Source organism: Hydra vulgaris, chromosome 02 (assembly GCF_038396675.1).
Source record: "Hydra vulgaris chromosome 02, alternate assembly HydraT2T_AEP".
NCBI lineage: Eukaryota > Metazoa > Cnidaria > Hydrozoa > Anthoathecata > Hydridae > Hydra > Hydra vulgaris.
The window spans coordinates 66,290,993-66,311,351 of record NC_088921.1 but is presented as its reverse complement, the minus strand read 5'-3'; the positions used below and the strand labels follow the sequence as shown (position 1 = coordinate 66,311,351).

The 20,359-nt window shown below is 28.2% G+C and overlaps 1 protein-coding gene and 1 pseudogene across 6 annotated transcripts; both read right to left on the bottom strand.

Moving 5' to 3' along the window:
- Nucleotides 1-4,213: 4,213 nt before the first annotated feature.
- On the bottom strand, nt 4,214-9,453 carry LOC136077116 (uncharacterized). Of its 6 annotated transcripts, none has more exons than XM_065791740.1 (7): nt 6,279-9,385; nt 5,724-5,821; nt 5,489-5,619; nt 5,284-5,417; nt 4,998-5,067; nt 4,544-4,696; nt 4,214-4,399 (listed from the first exon to the last, which is right to left on the bottom strand). In XM_065791740.1, the coding sequence occupies exon 1, from the start codon at nt 8,778-8,780 to the stop codon at nt 7,533-7,535; it is 1,248 nt and encodes a 415-aa protein (XP_065647812.1). In that variant the 5' UTR covers nt 8,781-9,385; the 3' UTR covers nt 4,214-4,399; nt 4,544-4,696; nt 4,998-5,067; nt 5,284-5,417; nt 5,489-5,619; nt 5,724-5,821; nt 6,279-7,532. The 6 variants fall into 6 exon arrangements, with proteins under 6 accessions (XP_065647812.1, XP_065647815.1, XP_065647813.1 ...); XM_065791743.1 differs by having other exon boundaries at nt 5,284-5,380; nt 6,279-9,379; XM_065791741.1 differs by adding an exon at nt 4,784-4,874 and having other exon boundaries at nt 5,284-5,821; nt 6,279-9,379.
- Nucleotides 9,454-13,703: 4,250 nt separating this feature from the next.
- Nucleotides 13,704-15,900, bottom strand: LOC136077115 (zinc finger MYM-type protein 1-like; annotated as a pseudogene).
- Nucleotides 15,901-20,359: the final 4,459 nt, after the last annotated feature.

The window sequence follows — 20,359 nt, the reverse complement described above, 5'->3', positions numbered from 1 at the left end:
GGGGATTCTACCCCTGGCCAATGCAATTCCTAAAGGCCCTGGACCCCTCTATAAATTAAGATGCGCAAGCAAAACACTCAAAAGTATAAATTAATAACAACTATTTGTTATTTATAAGCATTAATTTTACTAAGGCAATACAATAAATATGGTAATTATTAAAAAAAAAGAACGTAAAGCAGCCTTATATAGAGTAAATTATTTTGAGCATGAGACTAAAAAATTAATTTATTACAGAAAAACATTAGATTCCTTGTTTTAATTGAGTAATACGTATATATTTTATATAAACCCAAAGTGATGGTGCGAAATTGTTTTTATGCCCCCTCCTTACGATAATTATTTTATTTAAATATTGAAACCGTAATAATAATATTAATAATTAGCATTGGATTATACATGCCATTGCTTCCCAAACAGAGAGGCTCAGAAATATTTAATACTAGCTGATCTGACCCGTAAAAATACGGGTCTTTGTATAACTATTCCACACTGACCTTTTCAATACTTTTCAAGTAATGAACAAAATTAGTGGTAGAAAAAAGAAATGCTCAGGTTCTCTCCCCCAAATGATTATTGTTGATAACAAACGTATATGTGATCCAAGAGATATAGCTCATGAGTTTAACAAATTTTTTATTGACATCGGTCCTGAACTAGCAAATAAAGTTCCTTTTACCAAAGCAAAATTTGACGATTTTCTATTACAGATGGATAATTGTAATAGTTCCAACGAATTATATTCAAAACTATCTTTTCAAGAATTTGAAAGAGCATTCGAATCACTTAAAAAAAACAAAGCAAGCGGAGCAGATGACATAAACGGTAATATAGTTATAGAATGTTTTGAACAATTAAAAGATATTCTTTTTAAAGTATATGGAGCGTCTATCCATCAAGGAGTATTTCCTAACCGATAAAAATTGCAAAAGTTACCCCTATTTTAAAAGAGGGAAATCAAAAAAATATCAGTAATTATCGTCCTATTTCCGTCCTCTGCACATTTTCAAAAATACTAGAACGCATTATGTACAATAGACTATACAACCATTTTCATTCTAATAATTTGTTATACGTCAACCAATTTGGTTTTAAAATAAACAGTTCTACGGAACATGCAATTATCCAATTTGTACGTGAAATTTCAAATTCATTTGAAAAATCTAAATATACTCGAAAGCATTCGATACTATTGATCATCAAATTTTGATACGAAAACTGAAATACTATGGAGTAAATTACAAAGTCATAAAATGGTTCAGAAGTTATTTATCAAACCGTAAACAGTTTGTTTTTAGTAATAATAAATATTCTAATGAGCTTCTAAATATTTCATGTGACGTTCCCCAAGGCTCTATTTTGGGAACACTGTTGTTTTTGATTTATATAAACGACCTAAATAAAGCCTCAAATTTAATGAGTATCATGTTTGCTGATACCAACTTATTTCTTTCCAATAATTATATTTACAAACTCTTCTCTAGCATGAACGAGCAACTTAAAAATATACCCAAGTGGTTCAAATGCGATAAATTAACTCTAAACAGTAACAAAACAAAATGGATTCTGTTCCACCCTGTCTCAAAAAAAGCTTATTTACCCCCAAATTTGCCCAAAGTTATTATTGATGATACTTAGATAAAAAGACACTATGTCACAAAGTTTTTGGGTGCTTTTCTTGATGAAAACATCACATGGAAAGCACATATTGATTATATTAGCACAAAAATTTCCAAAAGCATTGGAATTTTATATAAATCCAGAACATATTTAAGTAAAAAAAGTTTGACCCAACTCTACTACTCATTTATTCATAGTTTTTTAAATTATGCAAATATTGTATGGGGAAGCACAGAAAAAAGTAAGTTACAATGTCTTTACCGCCGTCAGAAGCATGCAATCCGTTTAATTAATTTTGCGGATCGGTACACTCATTCCAAACTTTTTTTTATTGAAATGAAAAGTCTCAATATATATGAGCTTAATGTGTTTAATGTCTTATGCTTTATGTATTTGTGGAAAAATGACTTATCCTTATCTGTCTTTAAAGATCTCTTTTGTGAAAAACCAATAAATAAATATACATTTAGAAATAATTTTCTCATATATGAACCTTTTTGTCGAACCAAGTTTAATAAGTTTTGTAATGCTTATTTTTTTTTTTTTTTTTTTTATTCAATTTTTTTGTTCTTTAATCCTTACAAATTCGTAAAATATAATAGAATCTTTACAGAGTAAGTAAAATTTAAAAAAAATAATAATAATGATAATTTCAAAGTTACGTTATACAAAAAAATATATAATGTAAAACTGTAAAGTATTAGAAATTACTTCAAAGAAAGCGGAAAACTTGCAGAAGACCGACGGTCTTGTCATCAAGAAACCGCTATGCGTTACTAATATTTATGGATGCTTTTAATTAAAATAAGTTTATATATATATTTTTTTTTAAAAAAACAAAAAAATGTTATCGGTTTTCGGCAGAATGAGAATAAAAATCCAAAATGCAAAAAAAAACAAAGAAAGCAAACAAAAAGTAGTTTTTAATTTTTTAATTTTACTTCAATACACGTTAATATAAGTAGGTACACGATTTGCTAAATATGTAATATATAGTCGTTTGAGTGTTGATAAATAAGCCTATTATTTGCTTTTGTGCTTTTGTTATTGCTGTTGTTTTTGAACTATTTAGAGTTTTTTGAGTTATTTAAAGTTTTTTGAGTTATTAGAATTTACATTAGTTTCGGAAAAAAGTTAGTTTTATACATAGTTTTAAATGTTTTTGGGTTAATAAAAATTCATAAAGTTGTTAGTGTTTAAAATAAGATCTTTTAATAACGTTTTCAGAGTATTTAAGTTATTCGATTTTTCTAGTTGAGTATTTTTTGATATTAATTTGTTATATAGATAAGGACCACGGTACGAAATGGAAAAGTGCGAGAGATTTGTTTTTTTAAAAGGTACGTTGAAGTTTCCTGTTCCTCTGGTATGGTATCTATTTTTGCTATTTTGGAAAAAATTCTTTGAAAAGTAAGAAGGAACAAGTCCAAATATATTGATTTGATTTACATTTAATGCTTTCAAATTTTTTAAAAGTGGCTCAGCATGCGAGAGTCTATCCTTATTAAAAACTATTCTTGCAGCATGTTTTTGTTTTCGATATAGTGTGGTTAGTTTGGATCTATGAGTGCTCGCCCACGCAACATTAGCGTATATGTAGTAGCTTTGTATAAACGAGAAGTATAGAAACTTTAAATTATCAGGAGAAAGTATAGGACTAGCTTTGTAGAGGATACCAATGTTTTTTGATATTTTGGTATTTAATATATCTATATGTGATTTCCATGAGATGTTCTCATCAATAAGTATCCCAAGAAATTTAGTTGCTTGGGTTCTCTCTAATTCCCGCTAAAAAATGAGGCGTTGATTTGATGTTGATTCAATGTTTCTCGTCAACATTGATTCCATATTGATTTTTTGTCCAAAATGTTAGCCACTTATCAACGTTGATTTGGTGTTTACAAAAAACGTTGATCGAATGTTGCTTTTCAACGTTTAATCAACAATCATTTTTTCCTGGTGATTCAACACTGATTTTTATAATAGCCGACGGTATTTTGATATCGCTTTTTGATGCATATATCAAAAAAATATATATCAACAGTTTACGAAATATATATATATATATATATATATTTAAACAACTTTAAAATGTATTCTACAAAATAGAGTGCTCAATGTTCTTAAAAGAACTGAGCAATTATAAATTAGTAGAAAATCACTTAAGAAAATTTTTTTTCATTTAACACTGTATTTCATCGATAAAAAGACTCATCAGAAATGCACTCATCAATAAAAAACTCAGTATTTCTGATGAGTCTTTTTATTTATGAAACACAGTGTTAAATGAAAAAAAACTTTGTTAAGTGATTTTCTACTGATTTATAATTTATATATATATATATATATATATATATATATATATATATATATATATATATATATATATATATATATATATATATATATACATATATATATATATATTATGTATATATATATAAAATATTTGTATATAAAATTTATACATATTGCTCAAATCTTAATTTGTTTTGTAAAAAACAGGCTGTAAATAAAGGATTTAGCAAAAAAGTTATTGATAGAGCAATTCAAAGCTAACTCAAAAGAATAATGAAAGAAAGTAGGCACTACATTAAGAAAGTTTTTTTATTGAATTTAACACAAAATTTACATTTTCAAACAATTTATTTAGCGTTTGCAGCATTGTTCATTTTCAAAACTTTTCGATTGAGTCGTGTTCCTGATTGACTTAAAAATTTCGAAATGCCTGAATAACATTCGCAAATTTTTGCATCATGATGCTGTCGTGTAATCGCATCTAAATCAAAAATTCAAATCAAATTTGAAAAAAATCAAACTGCAGAAATTATAGCAAATAGTTACATAAATGACTGACTAGGATAAACAAAATATATTTCCTGTGAAATAAAAAATCTAAAAAAATGCATAAAACCATTCTTACCCACTATCATATGATACAGGGTGTATGTTTTAAAATTTATCTTCAATGAACCACCCGAGACATTAAAACAGGCCCCAGCGTCCTCGCTCATCAACAACTTTCCAAAAGCAAAAGCCGATTTATATTACCTCCACAACGACTAAGAGAACTTATCTATTATTAAAAAAATAAAAATTACTTAAGGGTCAGAACACATATTATGTTTATTCTATATGAATGAAATTATCTTAATTTCAATACATGGATTTTTAAAATTGACTCTTGAATCACTTTTCTCTTTTAACTATTTTTGCCATCTCAACGCAACTCAACGCAAATCTTTTTTGAAAATCTTTTTAAAAAAATGTAGTAAAATAAATAATATTATTATTATTTATGTAAAATATTTTGTAAAAAATTAACCATGAAAAATTACCTAAATGGAAAAAATAAATAAAACTTTTATTTAATTTACCCTGGCAAGACAAATGTTTTTCTTTGCTATCCTCTTTATCAAAAACACAATTTTTAGAGCCATTTTCTACCTAGGTGTAGATAAATTATACATACAAAAATTAAATAAAATTTTTAAACATTATATAGTGATTTTTATTTAAACTTGTCAACAAACATATATTTATAAAATATTTGTCAACAAAATTATATTCTATAACATATAGTTCTGATTTCTATTAATTTTTTTACTGCACACGCACACAGATTTTAATTAGAACAAAAGCAACATTAGGACTTTTTTTTACCAATATATTTGAAGACAACATCATTTTCCCTTGAGATAGATTAGTTTCTTTCGAGAAGTCATTGTTATTTTCAGCAACTGAAAAGCTTGCTATTTCACTGTGTAAATGGGGAGTTGATATTGATTTAAAAACATCTATAATTCAATAAAAAAAAAAGCATTTTATTTTAACAAACCATTATTTTACTTTTACAAAAATAGTTAACCTGCTATATTTGGAATCACGTTAGATGTTCTTTAGCTATTTGAACTATCAAAATAGTATCTTCCGTATAGTTCTTCATCACCAATCACAATATCTTAATCACTTTCATAAAATGTCATTGCTGTCTTTCTCCTTTAATATAAACTTTACTTTATAAACAAAAAAAGTGCATGATTTGTGTAATTCTTTATTGCAAAATTTTTTATTTGTTAAAAACTAATTTTAGTAAAATTTACTTTTGCTTTGTCCCTTTTTTCTCTTCGATGTCAGTTTCAATATTTGAAGTATCTGCTGCTTTCTCTAAGTGTGACTGAGCTTCTTCATAAACACAAATCTATGTACATAAAATCATTTATCAATATCTAATGAAGATGTAATTGAAATTTTTGCGGCAAAAGCAGGTCCTATGAGAATGGAGTGCAATTGGTGCACCGCATAAAAATTAATGAATTTTAATGAAAAACCCATGAAAATTAATGAATTTTTTAATTCTTAAAAAACACTAAAAGTTAAAAAAAACAACTAAAAACATAGTTAAAAAAACTTTTTTTAATCGTTGGAAATCTTCTTTAAACATTCTAAAGACATTCAGAACATATAATTTAAACAAATGCCCGTTGGAATATTGGATTTAAAATAAGTGATATTAAATGAGACTATAGTCATATTGTAAAGCAGGCCTAAAATAAATTTGCACCAGCACATGATTATCCTCTTCAGTGCCCTGGTCAAAACATACAGTTCAATATCTAATTCAATTATTTTACATTTTTTTATAGTAACATGCAAACCTGTAGTGTATAAAATCCTAGCAGGGTATATCTTCCAATCAGAGGTTGATGCCTGCAAGGTTGTGACAGCTTTACGAATCGCAGCGGAACTTTTAAATGGCAGCCAGAAGCATTTCCCATCATTTTTCATCCAACTTTTAGCAATCACTTCCACTTCTTTAATTTTTCCATTTAAAGTTCAACAATGGCAAATGAAATTTCAATATTCTGGTGCAATTTAATTCTAAACAATCTTATATAAGTTACAAAATAAAATTAAAAATACATTAGAGATTAAAAACAATGAACTTTGTAAAACGCTTTTTAGATTTATTAATGTAAAACACCAGTGTAAATATTTTATTATTTCTATAAACATACCAGGTATTTGTTTCACACAAAAAATTTATAAATTAAAATGCATTAAACTCACTTTAAATTTGTTCAATGAACTACATATTTGACAAATTTACAACAAATTTTACAAAATGACACATGCACAGACATTCTTTAAAAATTGATGGTCTGCAAGTATAATCAAAGTTTGTGTTTTTAATTCAAGAAATCAGTGATCATAAGCAATATCACAATGTCTAAGCACAAAAAAAGCATAACCACCTTTTTAAACAGGTATCATCAAGCCTTTCTTCAAAAGTTCTTTTTTTTTCGGAAAAATTGTTTTTAGGTTGGCTAATGAATTTACATAACAAACGTCTAAATAAGATGTTTCAAAACAATCAGGAAAAAACTTTCGAACTGAATGAGGATTTAGAGCCTTGCATTTTACAAGATCTACCAAAACCTCTTCTACTAAAATAAACCATTTGTCTTGAATAAAATAAACTCTGTCTCATAGATTTGATGTGATCTTTTTATTTACCACTTGGGAAGAAATTTCTTTACCATTCCTTTCTCTAAAAAAAATATCCAACTTTTTTCTCTCATCTAATTGATTCACTATTTGGGCAACAGTCTGGTGTGATTTTTGCACCATTTTTTTAATTCAACCCAAAAAGTTTTCAAAAGGAAAAGCTGATAGATGATCAAGACTCTCCCCAAAGTTAACACAATCATCAGCTAAATGAATCATGCTATGAACATTGTATGTTACCAAGATCTCCCCATACAAAATTTGTACTTCTCTGACAAACTATATAAGCAGCTGTTTAGCAAATGCCACTAACAATTCATTTTTGGCCATTTTATTAGAAAGCAGTATGTGCATAACAATTGAAAGAGAAATAAATAAGTCATAGTTTTATTTATTTTTCCTTTTTAAAACAACTGGTCTAGCATAAAGCAGAATAATCGAAACTCTGTTGCTTTCCACTTCTCAAGTTCATTTAAAGAGCGTGGTCTATGTTGAAAATTGGATGGTGTATAACTTCGTAAATTTATGAGTTCATTTGAAATACTGTCTTTAACAGATTGACTTATTCTAATACATCGGGGACCTTTACACCAGTTTATTAGAAGTTTTTTAACTACTCTAAGACATATAAGGTGCATATAGTCTAATGGGAATTCAGTTACCATTGGGAAATTTAACTGAACAAGTGGAGAAAGACTCTCAAGCTGGTGACCTTCTTTATAAAAATTATTTTTAAAAGCCATGTCAGTACAAAGTAAAGTAGTCGTTTCCAATAATCTTACGCCATGTTTTTGTGTGCCAACTGCCATACATCTTTCACAGCTATGATAGCCACTATGCCCTATAATGCATTTAACAAATGCTCTTGCAGACGCATCACAAACAAAAGCTTTAATAGTCACCAGCAGCTGTTTATACCCATTAGTTTGCAATTTTTTCATTTCAAGAATAAAATCTTCAAAGCACTCATCCAAATTGTTTGGTTTTCCCTGACCATGCCAAATTGCAACAGCATAGGATCCTTTTCTGTTAATTGTAACTAGTATAGGCCAAATGGAAGTCTTTTTACTATTGCACATAGGTGCACCATCAATACTTACAATTAGATCAAGCTTTTCCTTATTTCCAACTGTTGATATGTAATAATCAATTGCACTTTTAACTGCAAGATATATATAATCGCCTCCACTGACATATAAAACATTAACTTTTTGAAGAGATTTTTGTAATGTCTGCCAGCATTTTGGTATAGATGGAGTAAATTTATTTAAGTGAAATAAAAGTGCATTTAAAGCATCATCTTTTATACAGTATTTTAATAACCACTCATATAAAAAATCTTTTGTTGAAGTTAGAGTATCAATACTACTGTATAAACTATTTTTAAATGCAATGTTGTCAACATCACAATAATTAGATTCAACTTTACTTAAACAAAATTTATTTTCTGGCGAAGTGATTGAAAACATCAATATATCACTGTGCACATCTTCAGAAACTTCAAAAATCTTTTGAATGTCTAAATCTAGATGAACGCAATTTCCTCTACCAACAATGTTGCACTCTTCAAGAAGATATTTTATTCTATTTTCGGTATTTCGTTTTTCTTTCATAAATTCTCTCATATATAGGCTTCTGTCATATTTAGGCATTATTATCTTTATTTTATTACATCACAAAAGAAAAAAAAATAAAGGCATTATTATTCTTATACAGAAAAAATCAATTTAAATTGCATTTTGTACTATATGATTTAAGTTTGCAGTCAGAATTTATCAGGCAAATACTTGCAGCCATTAATAATTTGCTATGATAATAGTAATGTTATTATAATAAGCATTAATAAGCCAAATTGCTGCTAAGTTGTGACTTTTTCATGTTAAATTGTTAAAATATTTATATTAAGATGTTCTATTATCCTCAAATAGTTAAAAAACTACCCTAATTTCATTAGGATAATCTTTATTCAAGAACTGAAAAAATAATTACTTAATAAAATATATGTTTTTCAATAAGTTTATACTCATTTTATACCGTATAATACAATTAAAATTTGAACAAACGTTTTATAACCACCAAAAATAACAAAAAAAATCCCAGCAGAAAATGCTCAGCAAATTACTGTTAGTAAACGGCTCAATAAATTTGTTTTTTGTCAACAGTAAATCAACGAACGCTCAGTGTTTGTAAATAAACGTTGATTTGCTGTTGATAACATTGCTGTTGCTACAACATCCATTTATGGTTGATCGCCGTTGATCGCTAATATCAACGCAAAATCAACGTTGATCAACATCAAATCAACGCTTCATTTTTTAGAGGGTTCTTTAGTATCTATATTTAGCGAATGTAAATCGGGTGGTATTTTTTTAAGGTTAGAATGAAAAAGAATGTATTTGGTTTTTTTTGTGTTTTGCGATAATTTGTTAGATTTTAACCAACTGTTTATTTTTTCAAGTTCAGCATTTGTAGTTTCATAAAGTTCTGTAATTGATGAGGATGTATAAAAAAAATTGGTGTTGTCCGCGAACATTATGAAGTCCAATTTACTTGAGGCTTTAGGAAGATCGTTTATGTATATTAAAAACAAAAGAGGTGCAAGAATGGAACCTTAGGGAACACCGCATTTTCTTTTGAGTAATTTTGAAAATTTTTTTCCATGAGCAATAACGCATTGTTTTCTGTCTAGTAAAAAATTTTTGAACCAGTTTAGTGCAACACCTTTTATTTTTCCATTTTCTTAATTAAGATAGCGTGATCTACCGTGTTAAATGCCTTCGAAAATCAACAAAGACTCCAAGAACGTATTTTTTGTTTTCAAAGGAGTCATTTATATTATTTATAAGATCAAGAATTGCGTGTTCGGTTGAATGTTGCTTATCGCGCACCGTATCTTTGGAATAAGATTGTTTTGTCAAACTTTGATATATTTCACACTTATCCCACTTCAAATAATATTTGAAGTGGGATAAGTGTGAAATATATAAATATATTTGAAATATAAACTGAAAATTTTTATTTTATCTACTAATGACGTAGTCAAGTACTTCTAATTGATACTTTGTAATCTTTATTTAGAACTTTTATTTTATTGTAAAATACGCTTTATGAAACTTTTTAATTTTTGTTTTTATCTTATATATAAATGATATAGATTCTATATATAGTAACGTCAGATTTATTTACGCGAAATTTTATTTTATTTATATAGCATCGTCAGATTTATTTACACTGTTTACTGAAATTTTTTTTTTATTCATATTTGTTTTGCTTTAAAATGTCTAAAGCTATAAAAGGTTCTTATGATAAGATCATTATGATCTTCTTTCAGATGTCTTGTTTGTTTGTTTGTAAAATACGACAAATGTAAACGAGAAAAAAAAAAAAAAAATAAGAAACTTTTTTCTTTATATATATATATATATCCTAGCTTTCCGGAACCATAAAATAATAAACATGGGTCTTTACCAAATCTACCATTTCTATACTTATCTACTTCACACCGATCATTTCTATACCTATTATTTGTTTACTTCAATATTTTTCGTAAAATAACTCATTTTAAAAATTGCTTTAAGAGCAAAAAAATTAACATGCGCACCCTTTCAGCATACCTTGAGCTTATTGGAGATTTTTATTTTGGTTTGCTTTTCTCTTAACCGCATATCATTGATAGCTCAGTGGTTTAGTGCGCTGTCATCGGTATTGTTTTTGAGGATTAAAGACAAAGACAGCAAGATTGAAATTTTTCAATCTAGCTGTATTTATAGCAATATTTATAGCAAAAATTTTATAATAGTATATATCTATAATAATTATAGCAATATTTATAGCAAAAAAATATCAATATAGCAAAAAAGATTTCTAATTGTTAAAAAAAAATTCAAAAGTTTTCTCATTTTTATAAATTTATTATACCTGATTGCTCCATATAGTGCCATCAAACTCAACATATGCTAAATACGTTAACACTCACAGACGTTTGTACGCAACTCTATCCAAATAGCAGAACTAAGAAGATCTTAGATCATTAAAAACTATAGACTATAATGCTAAGGGATCGTCCATAAATTATGCAATGCTAAATTTATTTTTAAAAAAGAAGAAGGAGATCTTCAGTTCTTTTAGGTAGCGATTTTCATTAAACTTAATGAGCTATTTTGATTTTTTATTTAACATACGACTCTGCGAGGGAAAATTTTGATCTTTTTTATTTTGTTCATTTTTAGTTCATTAGAGAAATTTAGCGTTGCTTAGTTTATGGACAATCCCTTATTTAAAAGTTAATATTAGGGATCAGCCAAAAAGTATATAAAGCTAAAAAATAATGGAGTATAATACTATTTTGATGATTATCTAAATTCTGCCGTTGTTGCGCACTCTGTTTAGAATGTTTAACGGGGGCGTGGTAAAATACCGGTAAAACTCGAAATTTCCTTATTGTGTCAATATTAAATAAATCTAACTTTTAACTATTTTTAAAATAATTAATTCAATAAAACGGTTTAATGTAAGTATAAAATTAGAAATTTCATTAATGTTCTTATATAAACATACTTTTTAAACCCCAATACTGTTTTAAAAAGTTATAGTCGCTGCGTTGCAAGTTCAAATCATCAGCTTCCTTTGTTTGTTAATTTTTGTTATTTAAAATGCAAAACAAAACAACTTTACAGTTCTATAGATTTTATATTCTATATATAAACATGTTGTATACTCATTTTTCTTGCACAAACTCAACTTAGTCGGAAAAAAACTTGAAATGTAAAACTAAAATAATATAAGTATTTCCATCATGACACTTACGCAACAAATGTTACAAAATTTTTAGGCAATTAAATTGACAAGAACCTCACATGGAAAAATCACGTTAATAATCTAAATAACAAAATTGCTAGAGGTATAGGAGTACTATACAAATCAAGAACTTTCCTAAATAAACAAACTTTAATCCAATTGTATTATTAATTTGTTCATTGCCATCTTAACGACGCTTTTATTTCTTTGGGTAGTGTTAATAAAAGTATACTAGAACCTTTTCATCGTCAACAAAAGCATATTGCACGTCTTATATATTTTAAAGACCGTTTTACTCATCCCAGGTCTCTTTAATTAGAAATGAATATTTTAAATATATATCAACTTAATGTTTTTAATCTTCTTTGTTTTATGAACAAATGTAAAACCAACAACTCCCCAAATCTTTTTTATAACTTATACACACTAAAAGAAAAAAGCAAATTCAAACTACAAAATAAAATTTTTATTTAACAATCATTATCGCATACTAATTTCGGCAAATCCTGTACTTCATTTTCCCTCAAAATACTTCAAAACTATTTTATTTCCTTCCATGGAATAAAATAGCTTTGAAGTATTTTGACTTTAAAAAGAAATGGAATTGCAACTCATTTAAGAGAAAATTTAAAAAAATCATTTTATCTATCGTAAAGATACTTTTGTATTTTTACTTTTAATAAAATATAAAGCCCCCTTACCCACCCCGCAATTATTTATTTATTTGAACTTTATATACTTTTTTTAACGTTACAAATTTTTGAACCTTGATTTGATAAATATTTAATGACACTAAATTTGACTATTACTTTTTATTACAACATAATTTTTTACCTAAACTGTTATTCAAATTGTAAAACAATTTATAAGATTTAAGTCTAAAAATACCTGTATATATAGATATATGCCTACGGCCATTTGTTTTTAAAAGTTATGTTCTTTCGAACGCTTTTAAACGTTCTTTGCGTAAGAATGTTTAGAAGACTTTTAAAAGACATTTAAAATAGATTTAGAACGTAATTTTTTAAAAAAATGCCCGTAGGGGTTTTTGTGTATGTATGTATGTATGTATGTATGTATGTATGTATGTATGTATGTATGTATGTATGTATGTATGTATGTATGTATGTATGTATGTATGTATGTATGTATGTATGTATGTATGTATGTATGTATGTATGTATGTATGTATGTATGTATGTATGTATGTATGTATGTATGTATGTATGTATGTATGTATGTATGTATGTATGTATGTATGTATGTATGTATGTATGTATGTATGTATGTATGTATGTATGTATGAATGTATGTATTTATGTATGTATGTTTTTATGTATGTATTTGTGTATGTGTGCATCTATATGTTGTGGGTATATAAGTATAACTGTATGTATATATGTATTCATCTATACCTTATGGTTACGTGGAAGTATGACTGTATATGTGGGTACATATGTATGTCTGTATGTATGTGTATATTTACAATAAACCTATTTGCCAGAAGCAGCACCGGCCTTAGCTTTTTTGACAGGTTGGGCAAAACTTGTGAGCGCGCCCCTAGGTATATATGGGTGGGTTGTTACCATTAACAACGAGACCAATGCTCTAAAATGATAAACAAGAGTGCTAAAGGGAATATATAGTATAATGCAAAGAGATCCATATTGTGCATCAAGTTTCTTATTTAATTAATTTTTTATTAAAATTATAAACTTAGACTTTTCATGATATGGGTTTATAGAAATGAGTGACTAAATAAATAGACAACGCAACGCTGCTTTTAAAATAACAAATGTTTTTATTAAACATATAATAAATCCTCTAACTATATAAACAAGAGTTATTAAATTTTAGAATGTAATTTTTCTAGCTTTTTTGTCAGCGAAATCTCTTATCAAACTAGAAAAATCTAAATTTTCAGCTATTTCTTGCTCGATTGATAACATAGAAAGAGAATTAAGTCGATCTTGCAACATGGTATTTCTTAAATATGTTTTAATTAACTTCAGTTTAGAAAAACTACGTTCTCCACTAGCAACAGTAACAGGTATTGTAAGAAGAATACGCAGAACAATCCATGTATTTGAATATAACTCTTGTAGACAATGTTTTTAAATAAAATTCAGTACAAAAAGTGGTGTCATCTCTTTTGTATTTATTTCATTTTCAACATTGCTTAATTTATCTTTAATAAAAAATTGCACACTTATTAGCTTGTCGCAAAGCAAAGCACCATCAACTTCTGATTTTGTATTTACAGTTAATTTTTCTTGTAGTTGTTTACACAATTTTAAAACTTCATTCTTGATGGGCAAATTGTCCAAATTAAATAAAAACTCCATCTATTTACATATTCATTAAGTTGTTCAAATCTATCATTTATTGACGACAGACATGTATCTAATAAAGGGTTAAAAAACGTCACTTCAAGTTTCTTCTCGGGATTTTGAATTGGTTCGTCAGCAGCATTTTCATCATAATGACGTTTCACTCGTTGCACTCTTTTAAGCGGCTTAAATATTGGATCGATGTTTAAATCTTTAGCTAACTCTTTGGCACCAACCATTGCTTGTTTAAAGCCAAACGTTCTGTAATTTTCCAAAAATGTGATGCATTTTTCAACATTTCAGCGCACTGTACTAGATCCATGTCTTTGGCTTGCATTGCTTTACTAACAACGTTTATTTGGAAAAGTACATGTACCATGCAATTAAAGAAACTAAAAGACTATAGTCTTTTAATTGTTCTGCTAATGTTTGCGCTTCGTGTGCAATATCGGGAGTTTTGGTTTCAGTTTCATATATAGTAATTAAAGCATCATGTACGCTGCTTATTTGGTATTGGATGGCTTTGAGGCTCTGAATTTTGGCTTCCCAACGAGTGTCGCATAATCGTTTAAGAGTGAAGTTTGTTGTATGACTAAGTAAAACATTCCAGCGTGAAGTTGATGCAGAAAATAATGTGAATAATCTTTGTATTATGCCAAAAACTTTAATAGAATTTAGTGAAGACTGCGCTGCGTCACAAATAACCAAATTGAGAGAATGACTTCCACATGGAAGGTAAAAAGCCAAAGGATTCAAATCTAATATTTGCTTTTGTAGACCTATTTTTTTACCTTTCATATTTGCACCGTTATCGTAACCTTGCCCTCGACAAAAGCTTATATTCAGTCCAAAATCTTTTAAAGCTCCAATTATGATTTCTGTTAAACCAAGACCTGTCGTGTCGTTAACATTGAAAAACCCAAGAAAGTGTTCATTTATTTTTATAGGATATTCTAATATATTTACAATTCTAATCGTAAGCGAGAGCTGTTCTTTGTGAGATACGTCAGGAGTGCAGTCAGCAATAATAGAATAATATGTACTTTTTAGAGCTTTGGATACCATTATGTTGGTTAATTTTGATGCCATTATATTTATCATTTCATTTTGAATGGTTTTTCCACAGTAATGATCAGAAATATCTCCTTTAAGAGCTAGCGTGACGTGGTTTAACATGATAGGATCATATTTAGCGAGTAATTGTACCAACCCTAAAAACTTGCCGTTATTAACTGCATACAATTTATCAGAAGAACCTCTGAAGGCCATATTATTTGTTGCCAAGTATAAAGTAATGTTTATCAATCGTTCAAGAACACTTCGCCACCTTAAACTCTCCTTTTCGATTAGTTTTTGTTCTTGTTTATCAATAGTTTCACCAGCTTTCATTCGTATTTCTGTCTCAATCCATAGTTGATAAGCATTTCTGAGTGACTTACTATCTTCGTGAATTTTTAATGCTTCTGTTAAATTCTTCCATTTATTGAATCCATTTCCGTTTAACTTTAAATTCATGTTGAAATCAAAAAGTTTGCAGCAAAAACAAAATACCGCATCTTTAGAAACTGAGCACACAAGCCAACGTCGTGAAATAACCTCACCATTTGAAAGTTTTCGGTTGTAATAACTATTTGAAAAATGTCGTCTTCTATTATCGCGTGGATATGTTTCCAAACTCACTTGTATTGCACCTATATTAATTACATAATCAACAAATTGAATGTTGCGATGAATTGGCCACAGTCTGAGTAATCGATTGCTGTTTCTTTGGTGCGATCATTTACATCACCATCTTGGCCATCATCATTTTCGTTATCGATATCTTTTTCATCGTAGTGAACATTTCCAACTGATACTATTCCGTCTTCTTCATCGCTGGTTGATGTATCACTGAGTACATGCGCAACATTTTCTCCTTCCTTTATTTTATTAAAATCACTATTTTCCGATGTAAAATAATTTTCAAGTTTTTTATAATTTTTCTTCAAATTATCAACTTTTTCTGCTTTACGTTTTCTGTATTGAGCATCAGATGGTTTCTTATTATTATGAGTTTTAAAAACATTTTTTTCTTTATTATGAGTACTCTCCATTGATTGCTGCTGACAGTTTCTATTTGTCTAAAATTTTAAAATAAAAAATTACTCGCAAGCTATTAATTCATAAACAATTTCATTATTTATACTTACCTGCTTTTGATTACCGCAAAATTTGAAAACTTGACAAAAACTGAATTTAAATCACAAATACAACTTTAAATTTCTTCTACAAATTAATAAACAACGCGCTCGCAACTCGTACCGAAAATGATGTTTAAAATTTAAAATTTAAATAAATGGAACGCAAAATAACTAGCGCCGAGAAAGATACAAGTAAAAAAATGAATTTAAGTCACAAAATATATGCTATGATTGAAACACTTTTAATCAAATTATTAATTTTGCATAAAGAATTTTTAACAGTGTAATAATACAATAAATAAATTATTTAAAGAAATTATTTTTATAAAAAAAAAAAACATTCGAAAAAATTTAGGTTGACTTATTTTTTCTAGTTATTATATTGTTAAAGTTTGCATACAACGTTTGGCGCCCCAGTTTCCTGGCGCCCTTTAGCGGCGCCCAGCCTTGCCCCCCCCCCCTCCTTCCTCCTAAGGCCGGCACTGGCCAGAAGACTATGTAAAATAACTAGCGCCGAGAAAGATACAAGTAAAAAAATGAATTTAAGTCACAAAATATATGCTATGATTGAAACACTTTTAATCAAATTATTAATTTTGCATAAAGAATTTTTAAGCTGATTGCCCAAAAGACTATTGTTACTTAAAGATATACACAAGAACAGATGAAAAAGAATTTTCTATCGGCACTAAATATGTTATATTCATCTCATGTAGAATTTTCTTAATTGAAGAATAAAATAAACACTTTAATAGTCAAGTACTGCATTAATTGAAGAAGATTATTTCTGATAAATAACGTTGATTTATTTGGTAGAGATTATTTTGAATAAATAAGTAGATTGGAAGATTAGTAACATTGAAAAAATGCATTTTTGAAAAATCCAGTTTTGAAAAATCCACTTGTTCAAGCAACAAATTCCGTTTCATTTCTTGCTCTTAAAGGATTCATGTCAATGTTTCTATTATCGTAATTGTCATTGGTCTGTGTTTTTGAAGAAACTATAAACAAACAATTTTTCTAATGTTTTCTCTAGAATTTTCTTCATCTCTTTTTCGTCGCTCTTTTCGTTCATAGTATTCAGATTTATGGCGAGAACTCTTATACGTTACACACATATAACTCTTATACTTTATACGCATATTACGTTAAAAACTCATATCTTTTTTATCTTTTTTTTCGGAAGCAATAAATAAAATAAGTGATGAATAAAAAAGATTTCGTGAAAAAAAATATTTGTATACACACGTGGCCCTCCTGGAATCTTCTCAATCCACTCCCCACACGAAGCAAAGCTTTCAGAAACATGCATTTGGCAAAACAAATAGTTCAACCAAAGATTTCTAAAAACCGACAGTTATTGCAATCTATCATTGAAACAATTATTCTCTGTGGACGTCTTAATCTTTCTTTACGAGGTCATAGAGATGATTCAGAGTTTCATCCTAAAAAGAGTGAGTTTTATAATCATACTGTATGAAATTTTATTGAATTTGTTAAATCTTCGGGTTAAAGCTGGTGATAAAATTCTTGAAGATTATCTATCATCAAAAAAATGCTTTTTACATATCTAAAACACCACAAAATCAGATAATAAAGTGTTGTGGAAAAGTTTTTACCGATACAATAATAGGAGAAATTAAAATTAATACTTTTTTATTTTTACTGATGAAGCCTCCGACATTTCAAATAAAGAACGGCTATCATTAGTTATACGGTTTTTTGATTCAAAATTTAATACAAGAGAAGAGTTTATCAGTTTTTTATATTGCATGAAATTTGTGCAATGAAAAAAACTGATGCATTCCTTTCCTATTTTAAACTTTAACAGCTACACCATATATTGGTGTTACTGGTCAAGGATTATTTAATATTTTGTTAAAAATAATAAATAATCGTTTGTGTCTCGCACAACGTGAAATTTGTAAAGAATCTTCTGGCACATGAGTTTAAGAGATATTATATTTTTCAATTTTTCACCTACCAGACAACAAAAGTTAGATGACCATGTTGTAAGCATTGTGCCATTAGCTGTTAAAAAAAAGTGTAAAGGTGTTTCCAGAATACGCTGGGGAGAAAAAGTAAATGTTTTGGATACTTTTCAAGAACATTTTTTGCCTTTCGTCTCTTGTCTTGAAGAAATGTCTTTAAATATTAATAGGAGTTTTAATCACTTAACATCTTCTAATGCATCGTCTCTTCTGAAATTAGTTACAAGAACTTGAAAGTTGTAATTAAGAAACGTAAGATGTAATTGAGAAGATGAAAGTTGTAGATAAGAAACGTAAGATGTAATTTGAGAGATAAAAGTTGTAATTGAGAAAAGTATTAAGGATACAAAGTTCTTTGTATTTTGAATTTTGTAGTCCTTTAAGGCTGGAAATAATAATATAATATCAATAAAATATAAAAAGTCATGAAAAAGGCATTTGAGGTTTATGCAGTAACTGGAAAAATCCTATTGGGTGTCAATTTAAAATTTCTTTTATTTTTGTTTGTGAAAAATTTGATTGAGACTTCAGATGAATAATAAATGAAACACAAATAATTTATTTACATAAAAGTTTAAAATTTAAATTTAAAAAACATCATTAAAAATCATTGCAATATTCAGTTAAGCACCAACTTGGACGTCTTCTATATTTATAATCGTTGCGTAAAGCGTGATCGTAAGTTGTACAGCGTGTGTACAATCATTTCCCATTATTGTATTTTTTGCTGCAGTAACAATTCTTTCTAAATACTGCATTCGTTGTTCCATAATCCCAGCACAAATACAGGTGGAATGCGAATAACATTTTTAACGTTTATTTTTATTTTATACGAAATGGCTTCCACTGGGTTTAACAAACTATCTGATGACCATTTGTGATGTGTTCGTTAATGTTCCAAACATATTCAGCTCTTTTTTGTTTGTTTTCATTACTATTTATTGCAGTAGGCTCCTTGTGCATTTTTTTAAATGAAAATAGTCTGCCTTCGAGGTAATTGGCAATTGTGGTTGTGCTGACGCTAATATTAAATTGTCTTAATATCCTTACTTTAATGGCCACCAATGTCAACTGACATTCACTTTCAATTCTAGTTAATGTTTCTTCAATTTGATCATCGGTTAATTTTTTTGGTTTAAAACCACCTCTTCCAATAAAATTTAAATTTCCGCTGCGGACCCATTTGTATGCTGTCTTATATTTGACACCTAAAGTTTGCGCCAGAGTTGTTTCGCTCAGCACATTCAATGACTCTTCTTCTACCATTCGATGAAGATAAAACATAATGTTTTCTTTTAACTCGTTCAGTTGTATGTATTTCATGTCTACAAACAAGGTGGCTCTGGTTGTTTCAGAAGTGGTTGTAAACAAATATGGTGAAATAAATGCTTGCACGGATTCAATTTAGTAACAGACTTTGTATTCATAGTGTATTGACAAATAACACAACGATCTTTTAATTCCATTACTGTATTACTGTATTGCTGGTGCATACAAATGCTAAATTTGATATTATTAACTTATTGAAATGCTTGTCTAAGAAGATCTTTTATAATGACCTTTAAGCTTACATTGAATTCGCAATTACAAATAATGTATTCTCATTTACATATTACGATTTCTTAAATAAAACTTTTGTTTTTCAAATTACATATTGCAATTTCTTATTTAGATGTTGGGTTTCTCGATTACATTTTAAAATTTCTCAATTACACCTTACTTTTCTTAATTACAACTTTCAAGTTCTAAATTACATCTTGAAAAGGTGTAGACAAAAGGTTTGATGATACTACCTTAAAATGTTATCAAGCACTTATGCTAGTTCCAACAAAAATGATTTCAGTTGTTCTCGTGACTGCAGTTGGAAAGACTCCAGCATATCTTTCAGTGACTTTTACGAAACAGATTTACCGAATCCACTTGCTTTATCTAG